This window comes from Megalobrama amblycephala, linkage group LG4 (genome assembly GCF_018812025.1).
Source record: "Megalobrama amblycephala isolate DHTTF-2021 linkage group LG4, ASM1881202v1, whole genome shotgun sequence".
Classification (NCBI taxonomy): Eukaryota; Metazoa; Chordata; class Actinopteri; order Cypriniformes; family Xenocyprididae; genus Megalobrama; species Megalobrama amblycephala.
This window is the reverse complement of record NC_063047.1, coordinates 35099255-35124170: the sequence shown is the minus strand read 5'-3', so window position 1 is coordinate 35124170 and position 24916 is coordinate 35099255. Positions and strand designations below refer to the sequence as shown.

General features: G+C 37.2%; 1 protein-coding gene across 4 annotated transcripts in view; it reads right to left on the bottom strand.

Annotated features, from left to right (window-relative positions):
* Positions 1 to 7214: 7214 nt before the first annotated feature.
* tmem8b (transmembrane protein 8B) overlaps positions 7215 to 24916 on the bottom strand; it is a 180737-nt gene continuing 163035 nt past the window's right edge. For all 4 annotated transcript variants that reach the window (XM_048189051.1, XM_048189052.1, XM_048189049.1 and 1 more), the window contains 4 exons: positions 23874 to 24052; positions 23274 to 23420; positions 21664 to 21780; positions 7215 to 8345 (listed from right to left, as the gene is read on the bottom strand). In XM_048189051.1, the coding sequence (XP_048045008.1) occupies positions 8010 to 8345; positions 21664 to 21780; positions 23274 to 23420; positions 23874 to 24052 (779 nt within the window). In that variant the 3' untranslated portion in view covers positions 7215 to 8009. The remainder of the gene's footprint in view (positions 8346 to 21663; positions 21781 to 23273; positions 23421 to 23873; positions 24053 to 24916) is intronic.

Here is a 24916-nt window from a genome sequence, read left to right as displayed (position 1 = left end):
GATGGGAACTTCTACTATAAGAGTAAATAAAACTTGCTTAGACAAAAACAAATTAAACCCTGCGGCTCATGACGACACATTGATGTCCTAATACACAAAACGATCGGTTTGTGCGAGAAACTGAACAGTATATCATTTTTTACCTCTAATACACCACTATTTCCAACTGCGTTCAGCACTCGTTTAGTAAGGTCTGATCGCGCTCTGACAGCAGAAGTGATGTCTTGCGCTTATACTTCAATGAGTGCTAGACATTACTTCCGTTGTAGTAGAGCGCGATCAGACCTTACTAACGAGTGCTGAACGCAGTTGGACATAGTGGTGTTTTAGAGGTAAAAAATGATATAAATACTGTTCGGTTTCTCACACAAACCGATCGTTTCGTGTCTTAGGACATCAATGAGTCAGGGTTTAATTTGGATTTGTCTGTGCATGTTTTTTTGACTCTTATAGACGAAGTTCCCATTGACATGCATTATACGAATGACAGACGGCAGCGGTTGGAGTTAAAAATCATCATTTGTGTTCTACTGAAGAAACAAAGTCACCTACATCTTGGATGCACTGGGGGTAAGCAGATAAACATCAAATTTTCATTTTTGGGTGAACTATCCCTTTAAATCCTAAATGTTCTCTCCTTTCAGCGTTTTTTTTTTTTAAATGCCTTCCTGAGATGTCTTCAAATTGATTTTTTTGTGTGTTGTTTTATTGAATCCTGTGAATCATGCAGTGACTATGCAGTGCACACAAACCCTAACAGGTGAATCGATTTGATGAACCTGATGAGTGAAGGACTGCTGCTTCTTTGTAACATTGTTTGGATAAAGGTCATTTACAGACATACACTTACAGATGTTTTTATGAAGTTTTATACACTTTTTTCAATGTTTGACTATATGTGTATGTGAAGGTTATTTGCTTCTGGAGTTGCTGATGGAAGAATGGTGTTTGTTCAGATGAATTAATGTGAGATGTTTATGATTTATTGGACAAAAAGCTGCATATTTGAGTTCTATTACAAAATTGGGTTGCTTTTTTGGAAAAACAATAACATGAGTACTATTTAACGAGATAGAGATTTTGTATGGATTCGTACCGTGTGATTGGTATGGACATTTTTTAGAGAAATTTTTAGCTTGAAGGTTTTTTCGTAAACTTAACTGCCAGTGGGGGGTAAGCAGATCATACAAACATGTATGAATAAAATTGTACAAATTCATATGAATTAGAAACCAATTCACCAAAACATAAAATAGTTATGAACTACCATGAGAGTGTGTTGCTTTTGATAGAGTTTTGTACAGAGTAGTTTTTGTGCCAGTGCAAAAAAATCTCAATGCTACTGAAGCAGATTTTGTGATTGTAAAAAAAATGTGGTGGTCTTTCATCATTGTGCTGATAAGCTGCACTGTCAGTTTTCATTTTAGTTCTTTGCCTGTTCCCCTCATCATCTTGGTTATGAACGAATAATACAGAAGTATACATCAAGACATTTTTGTTTCAGAATCTGTCATTATTGCTTAAAGCTGAAGTGTATACATTTTTATATATATTAAAATATGTTTTCCTAGACCAGCCTTTTATGCAGACAACTGTTAGACAAGTTGATCCCTGCCCAAAAAGTTTAAACTTTGTGCTGCTTTTAAACTCTTTGTTTGAGCATGTAAGCGGGAAACCAGTTAGAAAACAAGCGTTATTTTTGCCGTTCCGTTTGATGACAGTAGGGGAAATACAGACATCAGATTTAAAATATGACACAAAACATGACAGAAACTGTGTGTTTTGATGATTTGTCTATATGCATACTATAAAATGCACTGATGCCACAGAGCAAGACTTGAGTAACAATGCTTGTCTAATGAAATGTAGATTATGAATAAAAACACTAGTGATTTAATGAAACGTGGAACATTGTATGCATTTCACTGGTGAATTCAGGGTTCCTACGCGGTTTGGAAAAGTATGGAAAAGTCTGGAATTTGATTTGAGTAATTTCCAGGTCTGGAAAAGTATGGAAAAAAGAAATCAGAGTATGGAAAAATATTTGTGTTTCCAGACTATTGTCTCTATTCAGTTTTTTAATTTATTATACCTGCAAACTAGACACTTGCATAAGCGAAATTAGCTCTTTTGAATCAAAATACATAATTTATGTGAATCGTGTAGATCTGAAGAGGTTTTTTTCAGGGCGAGTGCGTGTCTCAGGATTCTCACAAGAATCGAAAATGGGCTACTTTCCCATAGACTGGAGTGAGTCGTGATCTTTCTTGGTGCTCTGTGGCGTGACAGATCGCTGTAGCGCTCGTGAACCGACCATCTCTTCTGCTTTACTAGTTACAGCACAAAATAAACATGATTGAACATCCGAAGGTATGTTGAAAGATAAAGTACAACTTACTGAATTCTGTATCACATGCAATCGATCAATCATTGTTTCAACTGCAGAAAGGCATCAATAAAACGGCATGTAAAAATATCACATTTAGCCTACCTCAGAAAAGCCGTTCAATGGCCAAAAACTCATTATTCAGCTACAAAAATGAACTTCAAGAGGAGTATTTTGCTAAATATATGCACTATAGGCTGTTGCATATTCATTGTATTTGTACTTAACATGTGCTTCGATATTAAATGTATAAATCTGTTTCATGACAGCCACCATTTAAATGTTTAGGCCTAAAAAAAAAAAAAAAAAAAAAAAAAAAAGAGTAGAAAAAGAATTGTCATTAAAAATTTAACTTATAAATAAACTTCCTTATGTGTAATTTAGCCTATATGAAAGTAGCTTGCAAATCAGTTTTAACCTAATGTTATAATGATGTACCAGCTGTGGTTCCTTGTATAATTTACAGCATTAGTTGAGAGAATTTTTTTTTTCTTTGAGGAAATTTGCCATGTACTTGACCTGATATGCCCCAAATGAATCAATATTGAATCGAAGGTAATCAAATCAAAATCAAATCGCAAGCTTCTGAATCAAAATCGCATTCAATTGTGAAATTTGTGTCAATTCTCAGCCCTACTGTCAATAATTTATTATTATTTTTATTTATTTTTTATTTTTTTTACTTGAAGCAAATGTTGGTTTTCCCATTTATGTTCTTGTCAGAGTGCACCAGAATGCTTCATTTACATGTTAAAATCACAAAAATCTTCTCCTGGGGAGGATGCCCCCAGACCCCCCTACACATCACTTTTTACACCTCTTTTTACTTTGCAGATGTTTATAAACTTATGAATTTCTAAAATATTACGGAAACTGATACTGCGCTTGTGTAGGCTACTCGTACTCGTAGGCTACTCTATACAAAGGTTTTTACATATACAATATTCTATATACAAATTAAATAATTACGCCTATGTAGCGAGTGGTATGGTCAGGAAGGGAAACAAAGTCACTACCCTTTTAAACAGGGAATATATTAGTACTTGTAGATTAATCCGCAACAGAAGTCACACAGGAACGTAGTTTTAAGAAGAGAAGGGCCTAGACGTGAATACTAAATACAAAACATTATTTCAACAATCAAACACTGATTTAAAAATCACTAAAAGACTGTAAGACCCCTACTACAAACATGAAGCAGAGAAAACATAGAAAAGGAGACCGAGGCTTACCAATGGCAGAAAATCGTTTGGAAGGAGGTCTGGAAATTTGAGTCTGGAAAAGTATGGAATTTTGAAATGGAAAATGTGTAGGAACCCTGTGAATTGTTTAAAATGTCTTCGTTTCTGTACATTAAAGCACAATGCTGCTTTCCAGTTTTTCTGGAATGTTAGTAATGTTTCCTGTTCAGCCACTATACTTCATGTGTCAGAGTGGGTGTCAGGCTGAAGCGTTGCTCATTCTTTTGACTGTTATAATTCATGTGCTGTCACTCTGCTCTCAGTGGCTGCGAACACATGCATATCTTAATTAAAACATGTTACGCCGCTCCTCCCATTTGTGACGCTGCGCCTAGGCTGCTGTCAGTTTGGACTCCTGCTGAGCCACTTCCTTTTCAATACAGATACCCAGACATTTACTGAAAGCGCATGAATTAGATCAGGATTTTAATACCATGTCCTAATTACACTGCAAATTGAGGCACAGTTAAAGGACATTTTGTGAATTGAAAATGATTTTAAATGAGTGAAATAAATGGCTTTCATTAGTTTAGAAGCCTACCTCGTTTACCTATTCACCATATAGAAACCGCAGCCAATCTCACCGTGTCCCCAATCTCAGCGTGACATCTCTCATCCATTCCCATTTTGACTAGGAAAATTGCAAAAGATTGCTCCGACACATGACAGAGCCTTAGCGAATGTGTTGTGTGAGGAGAAATGAGCATAGTGCCCATTTACAAAAAGCTGCATATCAACACAAAGTGCTAGATCACAGAAAATCTGGTTTAGGGAGGGCTTGATTTGTTTGTAGATATGGGTGGACATGGTCCACCAAATAAAAAAAAAACTTTATATATTGATTATTATTGTAAAATCACTTATAATTAATTCTGTACACTACAGTTCAGAAGTTTGGGGTCAGTAAGATTTTTATTTTTTTAATGAAATGAATATATATTTATTCAGCAAGTACACACTGTATACACATGTACAACAAAGACTTAACATTGTTTCAACTAATTTCTATTTCAAATAAATGCTGTTCTTTTTAATTTCCTATTCATCAAATCCTGATAAAATGTATTAAAAACAACTGTTTTCAACATTGATAATAAGAAATATTTCTTGAGCACCAAGTGAGTATATTAGAATGATTTCTGAAGGATCATGTGACACTGAAGACTGATGATGCTGAAAATTCAGCTTTGCCATCACAGGAATAAATTACATTTTAAAATATATTAAAATAGATTATTTATTTTCATTTGTAATAGTATTTCACAATATTACTGGTTTTAATTTATTTTTGATCAAATAAATGCAGCCTTGGAAAGAATAAGAGTCGTCTTTTAAAAACATTAAAAAATCGTACTAAACCCAAACTTATGATGGAATTGTGACATTTTTACATTTGTAAATAAAGATAAAATAATGAAATAAATTACTGGTAATAATAACAACAACAACAATAACAACAACAACATGACAATATGTAGTTAAAGGGTTAGTTCACCCAAAAATGAAAATTCTGTCATTAATTACTCACCCTCATGTCGTTCCACACCCGTAAGACCTTTGTTCATCTTCAGAACACAAATTAAGACATTTTTGATAAAATCGAAACATCAATAGACATCAATTTAACCAACACTTTCAAGGTCCAGAAAGGTACTAAAGACATCATTAAAACGGTTCACATGACTGCAGTGCTTCAACCTTAAAGGGTTAGTTCACCAAAAAATGAAAATTATGTCATTAATGACTCACCCTCATGTCGTTCCACACCCGTAAGACCTCCGTTCATCTTCAGAACACAGTTTAAGATATTTTAGATTTAGTCCGAGAGCTTTCTGTCCCTCCATTGAAAATGTATGTACGGTAGACTGTCCATGTCCAGAAAGGTAATAAAAACATCATCAAAGTAGTCCATGTGACATCAGTGGGTTAGTTGGAAGTTTTTGAAGCATCGAAAATACATTTTGGTCCAAAAATAACAAAGAATACGACTTTATTCAGCATTGTCTTCTCTTCCGGGTCTGTTGTATATCCGCTTTCACTCCACAGTGACGCTGCTTCTTCTTCTTTTACGGCGGTTGGCATCCAGCTTATTGGTGCATTACCGCCTCCTTCTGCTCCGGACTGTGACGCGATTAGGACATCCGCGACATGCACACCTACGCACCATTTAAAAAAATATAGCAATACCAAAATACAAACAATGTAGAATAGCTTGAATACAGCGTGCGTCTCCCTCAGACTGTAAACGAAGCTCGGGCGCACCGGATAACACGTCATCAGCGTCACTGTCCGGAGCAGAAGGGGGCGGTAATGCACCAATAAGCTGGATGCCAACCGCCATAAAACAGGAAAGAAGAAGAAGCAGCAGCATCACTGTGGAGTGAAAGCGGATATACAACAGACCCGGAAGAGAAGACAATGCTGAATAAAGTTGTAGTTTTTGTTATTTTTGGACCAAAATGTATTTTAGATGCTTCAAAAACTTCTAACTAACCCACTGATGTCACATGGACTACTTTGATGATGTTTTTATTACCTTTCTGGACATGGACAGTCTACCATACAAACACTTTCAATGGAGGGACAGAAAGCTGTCGGACTAAATCTAAAATATCTTAAACTGTGTTCTGAAGATGAACGGAGGTCTTACGGGTGTGGAACGACATGAGGGTGAGTCATTAATGACATAATTTTCATTTTTGGGTGAAGTAACCCTTTAATTTTATGAAGCGACGAGAATACTGTTTATGCGCAAAAACACAACAAAAATAACTTTATTTAATTATACTTTATAGTTAATTATTTTGATGTCTATGGACGAGTCATATACCTCTCGGATTTCATCAAAAATATCTTAATTTGTGTTCCGAAGATGAACGAAGGTCTTACGGGTGTGAAACGACATGAGGGTGAGTCATTAATGACAGAATTTTCAGTTTTGGGTGAACGAACCCTTTAAGGCCATAATGTTCAATCATAGAACATTGTTTCTGTGCAATTAAAAGTCATGCCACTATTAAGACAATGATAACAAGGCAGAGTCACTGGATGTCTTATAACTAAAAAAATGTTCAGCTTGGAGTACGAAGATACTCGTTACTAGTAGCATGACACATGATTCATCCCTAGTCAAAGGCAGTTAAGGTAGGATATATTGTATCATTGTGTGATCTCAAGACTGAAAAACAGTCCTGAAGCTCAGTGTAGTTTAAGATTGATATTAAGAACTGATATTGATGTGTGATATGAGAGCACATAAGCAGGGCACTTTAAGACATACAGTACTGATAGAGCGAGTCCAGTGATTACATTGATGCAGATGGGCATATCCAGGCCAAAGGTAACTGTTCTCATAAGCATCATCATAGCATCTGACATACAGAGGATGATGTCATGATATGAATTTGTGAGGAAACGATTTATTTGGAAAATGGGGTTTTTGTATCCCAGAGGCCCCTGCTTGCGGTTTCTCATCTCTCCAGTATATTGGGGTATGATGACAATCTATGCACATCCATCAGACATTAAATGATGTCATTTTCAAGAAGTAACACATTACCCTTGCACAGGGATAAATAAGAATCTGATTTGATACCGAAAAAATAAAACGTTTATTTGTTTTATCATTTGCTTTTGCTTTAAAATGTCTCCCTCTGATCCTCACTAGGTAAATACAACAGGAAATATGAGGTTATTTATCTGAGGTTTCGTATTAAAACCCGGTCTTGGCAATGGATACTTTCCTAAACCCTCTATAAATCGACAATCAGTTATGCTGCAAAGGCAATACAATGCAATCCAAAGTACAATCAAACATTCCACTGAAAACAACTATACTATACATGTACACATTGTGACTGGATCATAACTATATTTATATTTAAAAAAATGTACAGTATCACATTTTTGTGTCTCAGTGCAAAAGATGTTTAGAAAGAAAACTAAAAAAGCAGTGCCCTTGATACATCCACAAAATGTTCTTCCTTTGCATCCTCTAAACACAATAAAACATTTGGTCATTTGAGTGCCAGAAAACAATGAATAAATTACATGACACATTTTTAAAATTTTACAGTCACTGTCAAGTAGCAGCAGCAAAATCAGCTCGGACGTTTTAAATAATGCACTAATAACAGTGCATCGCTGTACTGACACAAACCATTCCCAGATACTAACAATGCAAACAATATTAACGATAATAGTAATCCAAATAACGATGACAAAAAACTTGTACGTATATATGCGCGTATCGGTGTTTCGGTCAAAAGTTATTTACAGTGCATCAGTAAGTTCTCTGGCTTTGTTTTCCGTGTTTTTATATTCCAAAGGAAGGAGAGGAAAGGCAAATAAAAGTCCACGTCACTAAACTCCATCAAACATCATCAGCTGGTGCATATGCTGTTGATGGTAATGATCGCTGGGTCCACCAGTCCCATCTCCTCGTGTTCGTTCACACAGAGCTGGTAGCCGCAGCCTCGCCGCCGCTTCAGGGGAGTGACTTTCACGTCTGGTTTGGCACGTGGCGGCAGAAGGAAGCCGACGCTCCCGGCGATGAGCATGTGCCAGATGCTGTGGATGTAGAAGTAATTCTCCTCCGTCTCCACGAAGGCATATAAGGCCACCGCTGATGTGGCAATGGTGGTGCCGGGGAACAGGAAAAAGACCCAGCGCTTCCAGGTCGGTGGGTAACAGCGGCGCCGGCGGATGGTGCGCACAGTCTGAAGAACACAAACACATTGCATCGTGAATAAATCAGCATGGTCTAAAACGCATGAACAATGAGAAAGACACATGAACTAATAAGGCACACGGACCAACAAGGCCATCAGGCACCAGAGGTACTTCACCAACTGTGGCCGTCTCAAAGACTGAACTGAACCATTTAAGTAACTAGTTGCAGCAGGTGCAACTCAGATGATTAAAGAATCACTGCTTTTATTAAAACTAATAAAAAAAAAAAAAAAAAAAAAATTATAACTTGGATTATATGTAAGATTATTATTCTGGGTCAGTTACTGAACATAATTGTGGAAGCCCTGCTTCACTGCTTTTATAAATCATAATTATGACAAAAAAGGTATAAATTATTAGATAAAAAAATCATAATTATGAGCTTAAAAGTAGAAATTATGACATAAAAAACAATGTCATATGACAATATTTTTTGTCATAACCGATTTCTTATAATTTCAATGTATAATTTTGTCTTTTTAGTTCAGAATTATTACCTAGTATCTCAATTTTGACTTTCAATAGTATCTCTCAGTTTCAACTATGTAAGTAATAATTGTGACCTTTTTGTGGTCTTGTAAGACCTTCGTTCATCTTCAGAACACAAATTAAGATATTGTTGATGAAATCCGATGGCTCAGCGAGGCCTCTATTGAGAGCAAAGCCACTGAACCTCTAAACGGTTCATGTGACTAAATTGGTTCTACCTTAATATAATAAAGTGACGAGAATACGTTTTGTGTGCCAAAAAACAAAAGAATGACTTGTCAACAATATCTAGTGATGGGTGATTTAAAAACACTGCTTCGGAGCTTTATGAACTGAATCAGTGGTTTGGAGCACCAAAGTCACATGATTTTAGCAGCTTAGCTGTTTGATAGGAGATCACTAATTCGAAACAAAAGATTCGTAAATCTTAGTTTTGAAATCGCCCATCACTAGAAATTGTTGAAAAGTCATTATTTTGTTTTTTTGGCACACAAAAAATATTCTCGATAATTTATAATATTAAGGTAGAACCACTGTACTCACATAAACTGTTTTAAATGTGTTTTTTGTACCTTTCTGGATCTTGAGAGGTTCGGTGGCTTTGCTCTCAATGGAGGCCTCACTAAGCCAAAAAATAAATAAATAAATAAATAAATAAATAAAATCTTAATTTGTGTTCTGAAGATTAGCGAAGGTCTTACGGGTGTGGAACGTCGTGAGGGTGAGTAATAAATGACAGAATTTTCATTTTTGGGTGAACTAACCCTTTAAGATTAAGTCAATAAATGTGTTTAATTTCACACTGCTGTTAGTATTCACAAGGAATCCTGACCTAATATATAATTTTTATATAATAATACAAACACAATTGCAACTGATCTTGACAGTCAGTATGAATTTTTACTGTGACCCCAAAAAGACATACAGTATGACTGTTTTCTCACACCATTTAAAATGCCCGTTTTACTTGCAATAATTCTGCAACTTAATACACATTTTTGTTGTGGAAGTTGTATTCAAAATACACTCGGCTCAAAAATCTGAGCTGGGCTGGCACATGTCCCATCAGATTTAATGCTTCTTCAGACCAATACAGATCTGATGTCCTCAAGCCACTTCTATTAGAGTTGAATCCAAACGCACACACTTTTAAAGTTGGACATACAATTTACAGACTTCATCGAAATTCAATTCCCCAGCCTGGGGTCCTGATATTTATGAACACCGTAAAGCAGGCTGTCCTCCCACACTCCGCACCAAACACTCTTCACACCACTCATGCTCCTGCTAATGCAATTACATGGTATTAATCTATCAGCTGAGCGCAGAGAAACAGCTTAACAGATGTGTATAACATATGTAAACTCTACAGTTAAAACTGAAGAGGCACTTTTGCACAGTTGGCACCAAGCAGCATCTAGTCTGTGTCCATCAGACTTGCTCTACCACCTATAGTAGTTCTCCAAATCATTATTAACCTTCCTCCTGACAGCACTCTAAAAAATGCTGGGTTAAAAACAAACCAAGCTGAGTTAAATATGGACAAACCCAGCAGGTTGGGTTAAAGGGCACCTATTATGCCCTCTTTCACAAGATGTAATATAAGTCTCTGGTCTGGTCAAGTTTCAGCTTAAAATACCCCACAAATTTGCCCCTATTTTGGGGGTGATCAAAAACATGCCTTTTGCTATATTACTATAATGCTGGCTAAAAAAATAAATCCAAAATCGGTTGAAAAAAAAAATGGCTGGGTGAAAACAACCCAATCCCTGGGTTTGTCCATATTTAACCCAGCATTTTTTAGAGTGAGTGCAGAGAGAATGAATCGCTGTCCTTTTTCCCTGTCTGTCATGACATTTCAGTTATAATGTTCCACTAGTTGACAACATGTAGACTAGAAATTTGCCCCAGGTTACAATTTTATAGCCATGGCATGAATTTTAACTGTGAAAAAATGTCCTGTGCAGCTGAAGGAATATACAATGTGAGCTCTAGCACACACACAACTGAGGTTTAACATCTATGACAGTATAGCAAGTTACAGAATTGAATGCAAGGGGCTTAAATGGACAAAACACTTTAAATCTCATGATTTTACATTGCTACCGCTGTAAAGAATGTGCAGCAGTCAATCAAACACACACACACACGCAGGTGACTGCTGACAACTCAATCACATTTGTGCTGAAGATGCGGGTCCTCCAAGACATTGCAAATCTTGTATTACCTCTGATTACTGATTCAACTCCAGCATTTGCTGGCTTCCTGTGCAATTTCAAAACTGAAGTTCTGAAAGTCTGTGAAACTTTTTAATGGCTGAGGAATTTCATTTCTTGTCCTCTGCCACATTACAGTCGCATACTTCAAAAGATCCTTATCTGAAAATGTCCCGGAAAGGCTTCAAAGCTATTATGTGTGTTTTGTCATTTCCATACAATGGAAAGAAGTCTCACTGAATCCTTTCTCACGCCAATTGTGCAAGTTTTATGCGAGCAGCCTTGACACTTATTATACTTGCATTTGTCTTTCAAAAGTGCATTTTATGGATTTTTCTGATGTGATTCAACCAGTGTTTATGCCAACACCTATCCATTTTACTACAGTTTTGTCTTTAACACACAAATTAAAGGTGCTAAAGAGGATGTTTTGTTTTATACATTTTTGCAATATTACTTGAAACTGTCTTTACTAACTGATAAAAGACTATTTATTAGGTGCACTGAAAGGAATAATATTAATATACATCATCTGTGCACGAGGTAGGGCCTTAAAAACATCAGCCAATCGTTTACGCGATCATCGCGTAAACGATTGGCCCTCTTGCTTGTCAATCACTGCCATGACGTTCCTTGTGAGAGACGAGCACGGCTGCGCGCTCCAGTAACTTTCCACACTCCACAGGCGCCGCATGCAATGTTTTTGTCAGGAGACAGGAGTAACAACTGCAGATTATGAGTTACCTGCGGTGAGTCCGACATAATGAATCCACAAACACGACACAGCGAATGCCGGTGGTAAACACTCGTTTTCCAATACTCGTGCACGAGTTTTGGGAGGCGTTTTTGGGGGGCTGTTCTTACCCATGCGCTCATTTCAACTCAGTAACAGTCTTTGAATTCTCAGTCCACGAAAAAATCCTCTTTAACACCTTTAACACATTACACATAAATATAAATAAATAAATAAATAAATAGAGTATTACTATTACTACTACTTCTACTACAGTAGAAACAGTCCCTTAAAAGGATTAGTTCACTTTCAAATGAAAATTAGCCCAAGCTTTACTCACCCTCAAGCCATCCTAGGTGTATATGACTTTCTTCTTTCTGAGATATATTAATAAATATCCTGACGCATCAGACCTTTATAATGGCAGTGAACAGGGTTCATAAGTATGAGCTGAAGAAAGTGCCTCCATCCACATCCATCCGTCATAAACATATTCCACACGGCTCTGGGGATGGGGGGGTTAATAAAGTCCTTCTGAAGTGAAGCAATGTGTTTGTGTAAAAAAATATCCATATTTAACAAGTTATGAAGCAAAATATCAAGCTTCCGCCAAACCGCCTTCCATATTCAAGTTACGAAGAAAATGTAAACTGGCGTCACGTCAGTTAAGCTTTTTTTGTAAGTTGAATCAGGAAGGCGTAGGACATAGCGTAAGCTTTTTGAACTGCGAGAGTTTTACAAGTTCTTTGAAGGTATACGGAAGGCGGTATGGTGGAAGCTAGATATTTTACTTCATAACTGGTTAAATATGGATTTTCTTTTTACACAAATGCATTGCTTCGCTTCAGAAGGCCTTTATTAAAGGCACAATATGTAAGATTTTTATATTAAAATATGCAAAAACCACTTGCACTGTTATATATTTCATTCAGCTGTGTACTTACATTATTCTAAAAGTTTCCAAGAATTTGTAAATTCAGAGAAATTCACAATTTTAAATAGTGCCCGTCCCTCCCTCCTTGTAACTTGTTGCCTGTCAATGATGTAATATCTGCATTATCCCTGGTTTCCTTGTACTGCACAGTAACCATGGCAACAGACGCCAACAGCTGCATAAGGTCTAGCGGCACACTGTTGTTTCATTCAAACATTATGGACCATGGCACGGAAACTTTGGGACAAAATGAGAAATAAAACGAGGATCAATATCGGCGTGGCGTTTCCGAGATGGTGAGAGCTTTGTAACAACTTTGACTTGACAGAGACGCCGCTCTTGCACGTTATTAGACAAGTTAAGCACATGTAGGCTACATACTGTAAGACTTATCAATGTTATATAGCTCAACACGATGAAATGTTAGAATATTATGATGTTCTAATGTTGATCTAGCTTACTGTTAAGTCACATACAGCCCACAAACTAGTACACAGAATAACATTACAACTTTCAACACACTTTCAACTCAAATGCAGTTTAATATGATAGTGTAACGTGAGACCAAGTGAAACAGTGCTGCGATACCTCACAAATAAACTGACATTTATTAGTAGGATTTCAGCTTTGCGAGTAAGTTCGGTAGAATGAAATGTCCTCATTCCTTTATATCCCCTGGGACTCGTGTGTGGCACTGATATCGGTCTCTCGTTAGCAATCGCGCCCACGTTTCTCGGCCACGCCCTGCTTTATACCAGTCATGTTAAAAACATGAATGCATTCACTCATCCATAAACATTATTTCGCCATAAACATTATTAGATTCTTCGGAATGACGACAAGTTCCATGAGTCCACGCTCATTCACTGGATCATCAATTTAAGCCATTGTTATTGTTTCGAAGAATTTAGCGACCCCTAGCGCCAAAAAAAACCCAAACATACATACTGTGCCTTTAACCCCCCGGGAGCCGTGTGGAGTACACGTTTATGATGATGGATGGATGTTGATGGAGGCACTTTCTTCAGCTCATACTTGTTGATCCTGCTCTCCACCATTATAAAGCTTGGATGCGACTTAAAATGCCTTTCTGACCATTCTGTCTCTAGTGTAACCTAGAACAATAATGTTGATTCAGTCTAAAAATATATATAATACTAATACTAATACTAATACTTATAAACTGTTCATTCAGATATGTTAGACACATTTTTAGGTTAGAGGACAAAACACTTTTTTTTTTTTTTTTTTTTTTTTACAGTATATGTAAACATCAGTATCACTGCGAGCTTATAATGAGTTCCACAGCATCAATCATTATGAGAAAGAAGCATCCTGCCCTCTGTCAATATTTCTCCACTCATTAATCTTCAGGCACATAACAGGTGCATGTTACAAAAAGAGAGAAAGGAAAATGGACGAGCTTAAAATGTGACATTTAACCGATGGGCCAAATCTGTACAAGCCCAACCTATACACACACAATTGCAAAACACAGCTTCATATTAGTGTACATCACAGCAAACCCCAGATGTCCATGCCTTCATGCCGCATTCTGTTTATTAATGAGGATTATTCTCAAAATGTGCGTGACTCCCATATGTTCTTTTTGACTTTCATTGTAATTGATTCTCATTTATATTTCACATTATAAGGCAGCTGTTTTGACAGAAGGATTGGAATCTAATCTAACACCCACGGTCCTGACCACATCCTCAAACAGTACAGGCTGCTCCTGAGATGAATCACACTTATTTAACCACCTCTGAGGGATATACGCATTAATAGATTTCAAAGAATTCATCAGCCAAGCAGGATATGCCTTCAGATATTGATCAGATGACACATGAATCAATGATGCCTGGACACAAGCAGAATCATGGTGCTTCACACCTCAAATCTAGTTAGTATAATCTGGAGCATTGTTTTGAGACAAATGCTACAATTTATGAGAGCAAAATGTATTATTAGCCCACAAGCTACTCAGTTGTTTTTTTTTCAGCAGTTATTTATCATTCTGTCTTTGAGATGTTGCATCATGCATGAATCTCAGTGAATATATTCACATCACACTAGAAGCTTGTTAACTAGAAACTGGTTAGCAAGGCTCAGTTAGCCCCTGCTGGGAGATGCTGTAATTACACCATCTGGCCACAAAGAGCATCTTTCTCCATTGACGCCATTAAAAATATGCATGTATTCTTCTGACAAAATACAATTTATACACGCAACATATCATTACTGTTGTTATTGTTAACTATAAAATTAAAACTATATTGAAATAAAGCTGAAATAAAATGAATGTGATTATAAGATGAAACTTAAAAATAAGTACTAAAATTACTAAAACTAAAATAAATTAAAGCTAAATAGAAATATTAAGAAGAAACTTAATTACTAAAATTAAAATAAAAAAACAAATAAAAAGTGAATTCATATATTAAAATATTAATAAATACTTTAAAAGCTTATAAATAATACAACATAAAACATTTTATCACTTAAAAGTAGACGTTTTCCCGGTGGCTGATTCTTTTTTTTAAAGGATTTTTATTTAAAAGGATGAAATAGAGGAAAATTATATTTTACATCATAACATTTCTGTTTAAAAAAACCCCCAGATATTCAATGAGTAATATATTTTATAAGATTCCAATATATATAGCATAGCATGTACTATTTCATAATATATGTTAGAGGATCTATAAAATGGAGTTGCTGAAGCTCATAACAATAAACCGCATGAGTCATGGATCAAAGAGTATGGAACAGAGCCAAAAGAGCAAACCACTGCTTTGGAAGCTTTACTGCTGATGAACACAGAAAGTTTTGCAAAAACCTCCTCCAAGTTCCACAGCACCACTAAAACAATAAAATATTTTATATTTGAGGTGAAAAAAGTGAAGCATGGAGTAATGAAATTGGTCAGCTTTGCTGCATCAGGGCCTAATTGCTCTAAGGCTACATTCACACTGCAAGCCATAATGCTCAAATATGATTTATTGCTCATTTATTGCTTTATTTATTTATTTATTTTTCATATTGTCTTTGTATAAATGTATGTATAATGTATAAATGTGGCCAATATTGAATTCAAATTGGTTACAGTCCTGACCCGTATGCACAAAAGAAGTAAACATGGAGGATACTGAAGTCAGCAATTACATTTTCAAATAAAGGCTTCGCTTCAGAAGGCCTTTATTAGCCCCCGGGAGCCGTGTGGAGTACATTTATGATGGATGGATGCACTTTCTTGAGCTTCAAACTCATTGCCCCCATTCACTGCCATTATAAAGCTTGGATGTGTCAGGATATTTATTAAAGGTGCTCTAAGCGATCCTGGGTGGAGTAACTTCCTGTTGACGTTCGAAGTGTTGTCAAACAAAACAGAGGCTAGCTAGACTAGTTTGTTTTTATTGCCGTTTTTGGAGCTTGTGGCGACTACAGAGATCGCGTTTTTTTACAGTGTGTTCAGGGGACAGGCAGCTAGCAGATAGTGAGGAGATGTTTGCTGTATGTGACAAAAAATGTTTTGGCCTAAAAACGCGTGACATCGCTTAGAGCACCTTTAATATAACTCCGATTGTGTTCATTAGAAAGAAGAAAGTCATATACACCTATGGCTTGAGGGTGAGTAAAGCTTGAGGTGATTTTCATTTTAAAGTGAACTAATCCGTTACGTGCCGCGGAAGCCAACAAAATGTTGCGCAGCCAATAAGGAGGACAAGGATAAGGAGAAAGAGAGCAACATTTTTCTTATACAATTTTTCCTCAAGTTTTGCTTGTTGTCACTATAATACTTATTATGAGTATAACAGCTTACAGTCCCTCCACTGACTAACTTTGCTGCCGTCTTCCATATTCAAAGAACTACCGCCGGAACTTAGCCTAAATTGTATCAGAAAATTCTATTCTTGAGTGCATTCTTATTATGGCCGAAGACTTTAGATATACCAAGACAGTACACTCATATTACTACGAATAGGAGAAAGTTCAATATGCAATATGGCGGAATAAGTCCCGCCTTCTAAATAAAAGAGCCAATCACCAGTTGGTTATAAAGTATTGCTAATGACCTATAAGGCTCTAAATGGTTTAGCTCCTGTGTACTTAACTGATCTTCTATCGCCCTACAATCCTTCACGCTCTTTAAGATCACAAACTCTGGGCTTCTGGTTGTACCTAGGATAGCTAAGTCCACTAAAGGAGGGAGAGCGTTTTCACATTTGGCTCCGAAACTCTGGAATAGCCTTCCTGATAATGTTCGGGGCTCAGACTCGCTCACCCAGTTTAAATCTAGATTAAAGACGCATCTCTTTAGCCAAGCATTCACATAATGCATCTCATATCAGATCAATTGCACATGACTATCTTTGCTTAATGTTATGAACAGCAGCTACGCTAATTATTCTCCATTTGCTTTTCTGTTTTGCCTCGGGACACCCATCCCGAGGTGACTAGAGAGGACTTCAGCTTCAGTTTGGATCCAGCCTCTTAAGAAGACCTCAGATGACCAACACCTATGAAGAGACGGCACCAACTCCTGTGAGGACTTCAGAAGACGCAATCATCTGGATCAACATGCACATTACACAATTTCTATATATCCTAATCATTGTTAATGTAATTCATTTTCAGGAGTTCATTGCTTCTACGTTCAGTTAAACTGCTAACAGTGATTGTAAATTAATTGCCTAAATTATTACATTATTTGCTAACTGCATTCTTTAAATTGTAATGTTGACATGCATTCTCTGTAAAGCTGCTTTGAAATGATATGTATCGTGAAAAGCGCTATACAAATAAATGTGAATTGAATTGAATTAAAATGATTGCATCATTGCAGCTGCCTTTAGAACCTCAGGTTACCACAGAAACAGTTAATGTTGTGTGAGGCACGCTTAGGACTGCACATGGCTGGTATACGTTTTTTTTTAATGCTATTTGACCATAGGAAATAATGTTTAAGAGACAGTTCAAGTCAGATTTTGTTGCTGATTTGAAATGATCAAGCAATCAGAAAGTGTGGCAAGCAGTTTTTGAGATTTCAGGATTCCCCCATTCAAGTATATAGGCTTGGTCTTGGATGCCCAAAATAGCTGCTTTGCAAATATGGCTGGCGAGCAAACAGACTTTCCTTGAAAGAGACTTTGTTATGGCTTGCTTAGAATGTTGACCTCCAATAAACTGCTGTGCCATGATCTAAAGCAGGGCATTTTAGCAAAACATCCTAAAAATGTACACGAACCAAAACAATATTGAATTGAAACACCAGTCAAAATACCTAACTGCTATGAAGGACTGATCAGGCACAACAGAAACATTTCTACAAAATGTTCTGAAATAAATCACATTGGGAATTTCAAAGGCTTCTCATCCTTCCCCTCAAAACATTATGTTTTAAAACATCCTGTGCCTTTATTTGGTTTGTAGGTGCTACTCAAATATTATTCTTCTGTAAAAATAAAATGTGTATTCCTCTAGTGGGTGTAATTTGATTTTAAGTGTTAGAATTCAAATTGTGGTTGTTATTGTATATACGAAATTAAAATCAAACCTCAGTCAATGCACGCTCTGTAAGGGTGAGAGAGAATGTTTCTCTTTCTGTCTCTATGAATATTTTGTTTCGTGTCTCAATAGAGCACAAAAGGAGTGTTCTGGGTGTAAAAATCCCATTCATTTACCAACTAAATTAATTTTAAACAATAACATAAACCTTTCAAGTTGGACTAACCATGAACTGTGAGATTTTTTTTACTATCTCAGAGATTTTCTTTTTGATCTTAAAGATTTTATCTTTTATCTTTATAAAAAAATTAAAACAAATAACAAATGAACAAGAAGTAAATAGTCTTTTTTCTAACATTTTGGTAACAGTTTGTATGATAAAACCTTGGTGGTTAGTTTAGTTCAGGCTTAAAACTTCGCTTAAGAATTTTTAAATGACTGAAGAAATCCTTTGTCACTTTTCAGTTCTAATCGACTGTGGGCATTACGACAGATCTAAACTGAGCTCATCTGTGTACATTCAGAATGCAGATCCCAAAAACAATGCAAGAGGATCACAGAAGATAATGACAAACTGCACTGTAAATAAATTGTGGATGTAGCATGTCACAAACTTGATAAATTATAGCTTTTTTCTTCAGTGCAAAAAAAAAAAAAAGTGTGAGAATCACACAGTGGGACGCTTTGTACTGCGTTTGCGTAGGCTCGGGGAGCAGTGAAATGGGGGTGTCAACTGACAAGTTTTAACTACAAAGAGCCATTATGTGCCATGGAGATGATAGACGTGTATTTGACAGTCAATGTCACATTCAATGAATTTTAGACAGAATTAGAGTCATCTGTACTCTTGTCTTTTAATCTGACATACAGAAATGCAAGAACATTTCAGCCTATTCATGTATTCCTAGAATGTAGTGCTTAATATTTAAAGTGTCTGCAGTGCTCTATTAATAATAAAGTTATTTAGTTAATAAGATGGACTGAAATTTTAACACCATTCTTTTGCTGCCTTGCAAAACTAGTTATTCGTGATGGCAATATCCATTTTTATGGAAAAAATTTGCTATTACTTAAGTTTTAGTTGTCAAAAAAAGGGTTAACTTGCATCAAAAACTCAGCTATAGAGTGTAGCAAGCAAAACCAAAGTTACAACATCCAAAGATGTCTTTAATTCTGTCCAGATGTGTTTTTCCTCATTTTTTTTTTTTATTAGAAGCTTTATTAGTGCCTTTAGATGAGAGTTCAAAATGAAAGGATGATGAAATAATCTCTGCTAGTAACATTTGCTATTCTCTCTCATTATTTCTCTCTTACACAATATATCTTTGCAGCTGCAGAAGTAGTTCACTGGCCCCTTTTCTCTCTGCACGTACAGTATATCCACTAGCACATTCGACTTAAGGGAGGACGTGCTTCTCTCACTCAACTGTAATTTGCCAGAGGCTCTGGCAAAGACTTTTCCTTGTCCAACACACGTTTTTTTATCTTCTCACTTCAGAAAAACTGTGTGGTCACTAGAGGAATTAGCATTAAGTGCAAGCTGCCTGGTAATGGAACAGTGAGTGTGTCTCTAATACTGACAGAACAGAGTAACTTTTAATGCCACACCATGCTAATGCGCAGATAAATGCAGCCCTAGGTAACTTGAAATGCCTTCATAAATTATAGATATTGAAAAGGTGCTTGTTGTCACTCAACATTCAAAGAAAAAAAACTAGCATTGGCATTTAACTGCCAGATCTGTTAGACTGAAGGAACATGGTTATTTTTGGACACACAGACACGTCACCTTATAATATGATGTATTTACTACAGTATTACAAATAAATATATTTTATCCATGTACAAAGCTGAAAAGCTTTGTTTTCTCTAAACCTCATCTGGTTTGCTTGTCTCTTGGCTGGTTTTAAAGGGATTTTGGGCACTTTGGCCACTCTTGGTCTCAGGCTGGAAGAACAACTGGCTGTCTAGCTTGCCCAGCTAAGTGTCTGCTTGGCCAGGCTGCATGGGAGACCAGATAGACCATCTGAAGATAAGCTTAAAACAGCTAAGACCTGCTTAAACCAGCTGTGAGAAGAACTGGTACTCCAACTAAACCAGCTAAATGTCTGCTTGGCCAGGCTGGGAGACCAACTAGACCGACTAAATGTCTGCTTGGCCAGACTGGGGGACCAGCTAGACCAGCTAAATGTCTGCTTTTCCAGACTGGGGGACAAGCTAGACTGACAAAATGTCTGCTTGGCCAGACTGGGGGACCAGCTAGACCAGCTAAATGTCTGCTTGGCCAAGCTGGGAGACCAACTAGACCAACTAAATGTCTGCTTGGCCAGACTGGGGGACCAGCTAGACCAGCTAAATGTCTGCTTTTCAAGACTGGGGGACCAGCTAGACTGACAAAATGTCTGCTTGGCCAGGCTGGGGGACCAGCTAGACCAGCTAAATGGCTGCTTGGCCAAGCTGGGAGACAGACTAAATGTCTGCTTGGCTAGGCTGGGGGACCAACTAGACCGACTAAATGTCTGCTTGGCCAGACTGGGGGACCAGCTAGACTGACAAAATGTCTGCTTGGCCAGGCTGGGGGACCAGCTAGACCAGCTAAATGGCTGCTTGGCCAAGCTGGGAGACAGACTAAATGTCTGCTTGGCTAGGCTGGGGGACCAACTAGACCGACTAAATGTCTGCTTGGCCAGGCTGGGGGACCAGCTAGACCAGCTAAATGTCTGCTTGGCCAAGCTGGGAGACCAACTAAATGTCTGCTTGGCCAGGTTGGGGGACCAGCTAGACCAGCTAAATGGCTGCTTGGCCAGGCTGGGGGAACAGCTAGACCAGCTAAATGGCTGCTTGGCCAGGCTGGGGGTCCAGCTAGACCAGCTAAATGTCTGCTTGGCCAGGCTGGGAGACCAGCTAGACCAGCTGTAGACAAGCATAAACCAGCTCGGAGACAAACTGGCAGTCCAGCAAAACTAGCTAAATCCCTGCTTGACCAGGCAGTAAATCCAACTAGACCAGCTGAAGACAAGCTTAAACCAGCTGGGAGAAAAGCTGGTATTCCAGCTAAACCAGCAAAATACCTGCTTAGGCAGGCTGGGAAACTAATTAAAGAGTGGCTTAAACCAGCTAAGACCTGCTTAAACTAGGCTTCTAAAGACCAGCACAACACCATGTGCTGCTTTAAGCAGGTTGTTTCAGCAGGTGCAGCGTTAGAAGACAAAAACTTGCAAACTATGGTAATATAGTCATCCTTGACAAACAATAAAACTTTTATGTTGCAAACAACTCCAACATCTGTTAATTTTTATGCTCCCAGCCAGGTCTAGGATAACTGACATGGTTCCTGGCAAATTTTATAAATGTATTATACATTTAATAAGATGCTTTAAAGTCCTAAACACAAGGAATCTATGTATGTGCACAGTACTACTTACCCAAGCGATGGCCATGATGCCTAAAGCGAAAAGGCTGGGACCCAGCAGGTTCCACAGGCCATGACGGTCCAGCTGTAAGGCCATGGACAGAGCCATCGCCCCCAGTAAGTACAGCACCTGGTAGGAGAGTGGCAAAGAGTGAGAATATTACTTCAAACATCGACAACTCATCATGTGTAGAGGCGATAGTGAATCCCCAGTCCAATTAGGGCCATCTTGCATTAGCCACCCTCTGTCAGGCAGACTGCAAGTAAAGAGAGGTGCTGCTAAAAATGTCCTTCTCATTGTCTTTCCTTCCTTTGTGAAGTTCAGAACTGTTGTGACATGGGTGATTTGATTAGTGTCTGCAAACTGCAGGACTCAGCAAAACACATTCACAGGCGCGCACACGCAATCACCTAACATATATAGCAATGTTCTCCCTGAAGGAGAGCTATTTTTTCTTGTTCTTTTCATTAGATGCTTCCCTCACAAGCAGAAGCCCCCTCACTTCATGTCTCTGATTCTAAATAACTCGAACACACCGTTAATCACATTCTTATTGTCTTTCTCCCTGCGCTCTCTTTCCTTAAATCTCACTCTTTCTCTCTGCAGTTGAGCAGCTGAAGAACTAAAGAGAGTGTGCACATACACACACCTCAAAGTGTCCACCTATATTTACTCTGCTCCACAGCGAAATGTCACCATCATTATGACAGCACATGACAGACTGCTGACATTCGTATATTTACACTCTGTGTAAGCTGTTTACTGAGGTGGACAAAATTTCTGCTCTCTTGCACATCTTGGAAAGCTCTTTTCTTGGCAATAAAGTCCATGAAAAACTACTGGCCTCTATGAATCACACAAAATGAATTTATAGAAATTGATGACACAAGAAATATCTTGCATTTCAGGGCCCCAGGGTCTTCATGTGTAATTTTAACCATCAGATTGTGGATATTATATACAGTAGCCCTAAAAAGACCAATTTATATACTTACACTATCATTCAAAAGTTTGAGGTTGGTAAGATTTTTAATGTTTTCAAAACAAGGCTCAACAAGACTGCATTTACAATTACAAGATTACAATTACAGTAATATTGTGAAATATTATTGCAATTTAAAATATCGGTTTTCTATTTTAACATATTTTAAAATGTAATTTATTCCTGTGATGGCAAAGCTGAATTTTTCAGCATCATTACTCCAGTCTTCAGTGTCACATGATCCTTCAGAAATCATTCTAATGCTGATTTGGTGCTCAAGAAACATTTATTATTATTATTATCAATTTTGAATAGAAAGCTCAAAAGAACATCATTTATTTGAAATAGAAATTTCTGTCACTTTTTATCAATTTAATGCATCCTTGCTGAATAAAAGTATTAATTTAATTAATTTCTTTAAAAAAAAATTACTGATCCCAAACTTTTGAACAGTACTGTAAATTTCAACTTGATTTCGATTTTTTATTTATTTAATACAGATAATCTACATATACAAATATTTGAGCTAATTTAATATTAGCAACAACTAAAAAAAAAACGTTTGTGAACACAGAGCGAAGAAGCACAAGGTTTATGATAATTGAATGTGTTCTAAATTTTGCATCTGAGTGATTTGTACCTGTTTGATAATGGATTTGAGTCTGGCCATGGCGATGACAGTGACCCAAACAGACATGAGCGAGCCGAGGAAGTCACAGAACTGCAGCACATCGTACTCCATGATGCAGAAGACCACAATGCCTGGCTGGTCACAGGCATGATAAAACTGTTCAGGGGTGAAAGATGAAAACAAAGGGTCAGAGGAAGCATGAATAAAATATGACATTTTGACATGTCACTGGTTCTTAAATGTAATCTCCTTACTTCAGCTGCCACTGATATGCTGAATTAAGACTCATGATGGCTCTGTGAGTAAGCCAGCATTTCTTCAAGCACATTACATTATTTAGGCATGTTTGTCCAAAGCTGGTGCAAAACAGAATGCAAATCTAGTATAAAATATAAATTATACAACACTTAGTTCCAGTTCTATAATCTGACTGGTCAGTTATGTTAATTTACAAGTTACAATGACTTCAACCGTAGGTCAGCCAATCAGAATTCTTGAAGCTGTATATCTTGGTTTCATTTTAGAAGATTCATGTCAGCATGCAACTATCTTTGGGGATCTAATTTTGGGGATGTTTTTGATCGGTTTAAACCAGGTCTTCAAACTCACAGTGGAAAAGAACATGGTGAAAATGTAGACAGACGCCTCCAGCAGGTAATGACTTCGGATGGCGATGGTCACGGGTGGGACGAACATCAGGTTGCTGAGGCACAGAAGGAGAGTTGAGAGCAGCTGGAACCCATACGAATACGCCTCTGTGTTGTCCGTGCAACCCCAGCCATCCCAACCTAGAGAAGCACACACACGTTACAGACCACTCTAATCTGGACATAACATGGTCCTGCATAAGCAGTTTTAACCATAAATCTTGAAAGCTTCAGTACCTGTTCACTGTAATTACATGGAAAATAATGTGGAAAACATTCATCTTCAAATATTCTTTTATGTTCAGCAAAAAAAAGAAAGTCATACAGGTTTGGAATGACATGAAAGTGAGTAAATGAAGACAGAATTTTCATTTCATTTTTTGGATGCACAAACTATGCCTTTGAAAGTAAGTACACTACTGTTCAAAAGTTTAGGGTTAGTAAGACTTTTTTTTTTTTTTTTTTAAATAACGAAAAAAAGGAAATTAATCATTTTATCCAGCAAAGATTCAATAAATTGATCAAAAGCCGTTACAAAAGATTTCCATTTCAAATAAATGCTGTTCTTTCTATTCATCAAAGATTCCTGGCAACAAATGTAATGCACTTTCACAAAAATATTAAAGGGTTAGTTCACCCAAAAAATGAAAATTCTGTCATTTATTACTCACCCTCATGTCATTCCACACCCCTAAGACCTTTGTTCATCTTCTGAACATAAATTAAGATATTTTTGATAAAATCCAATGGCTCAGTGAGGCCTGCATTGACAGCAAAATAATTAACACTTTCAGATGCCCAGAAAGCTACTGAAGACGTATTTAAAACCATTCATATGACTACAGTGGTTCAACCTTAATGTTATGAAGCGACGAGAATACTTTTTGTCCACCTAAATAACAAAATAACGACTTTATTCAACAATATCTAGTAGGGATGTAACGATATCAAAATATCACGATACAATAATATCTTGATATGAAGTCCACGATATGATATTTATTG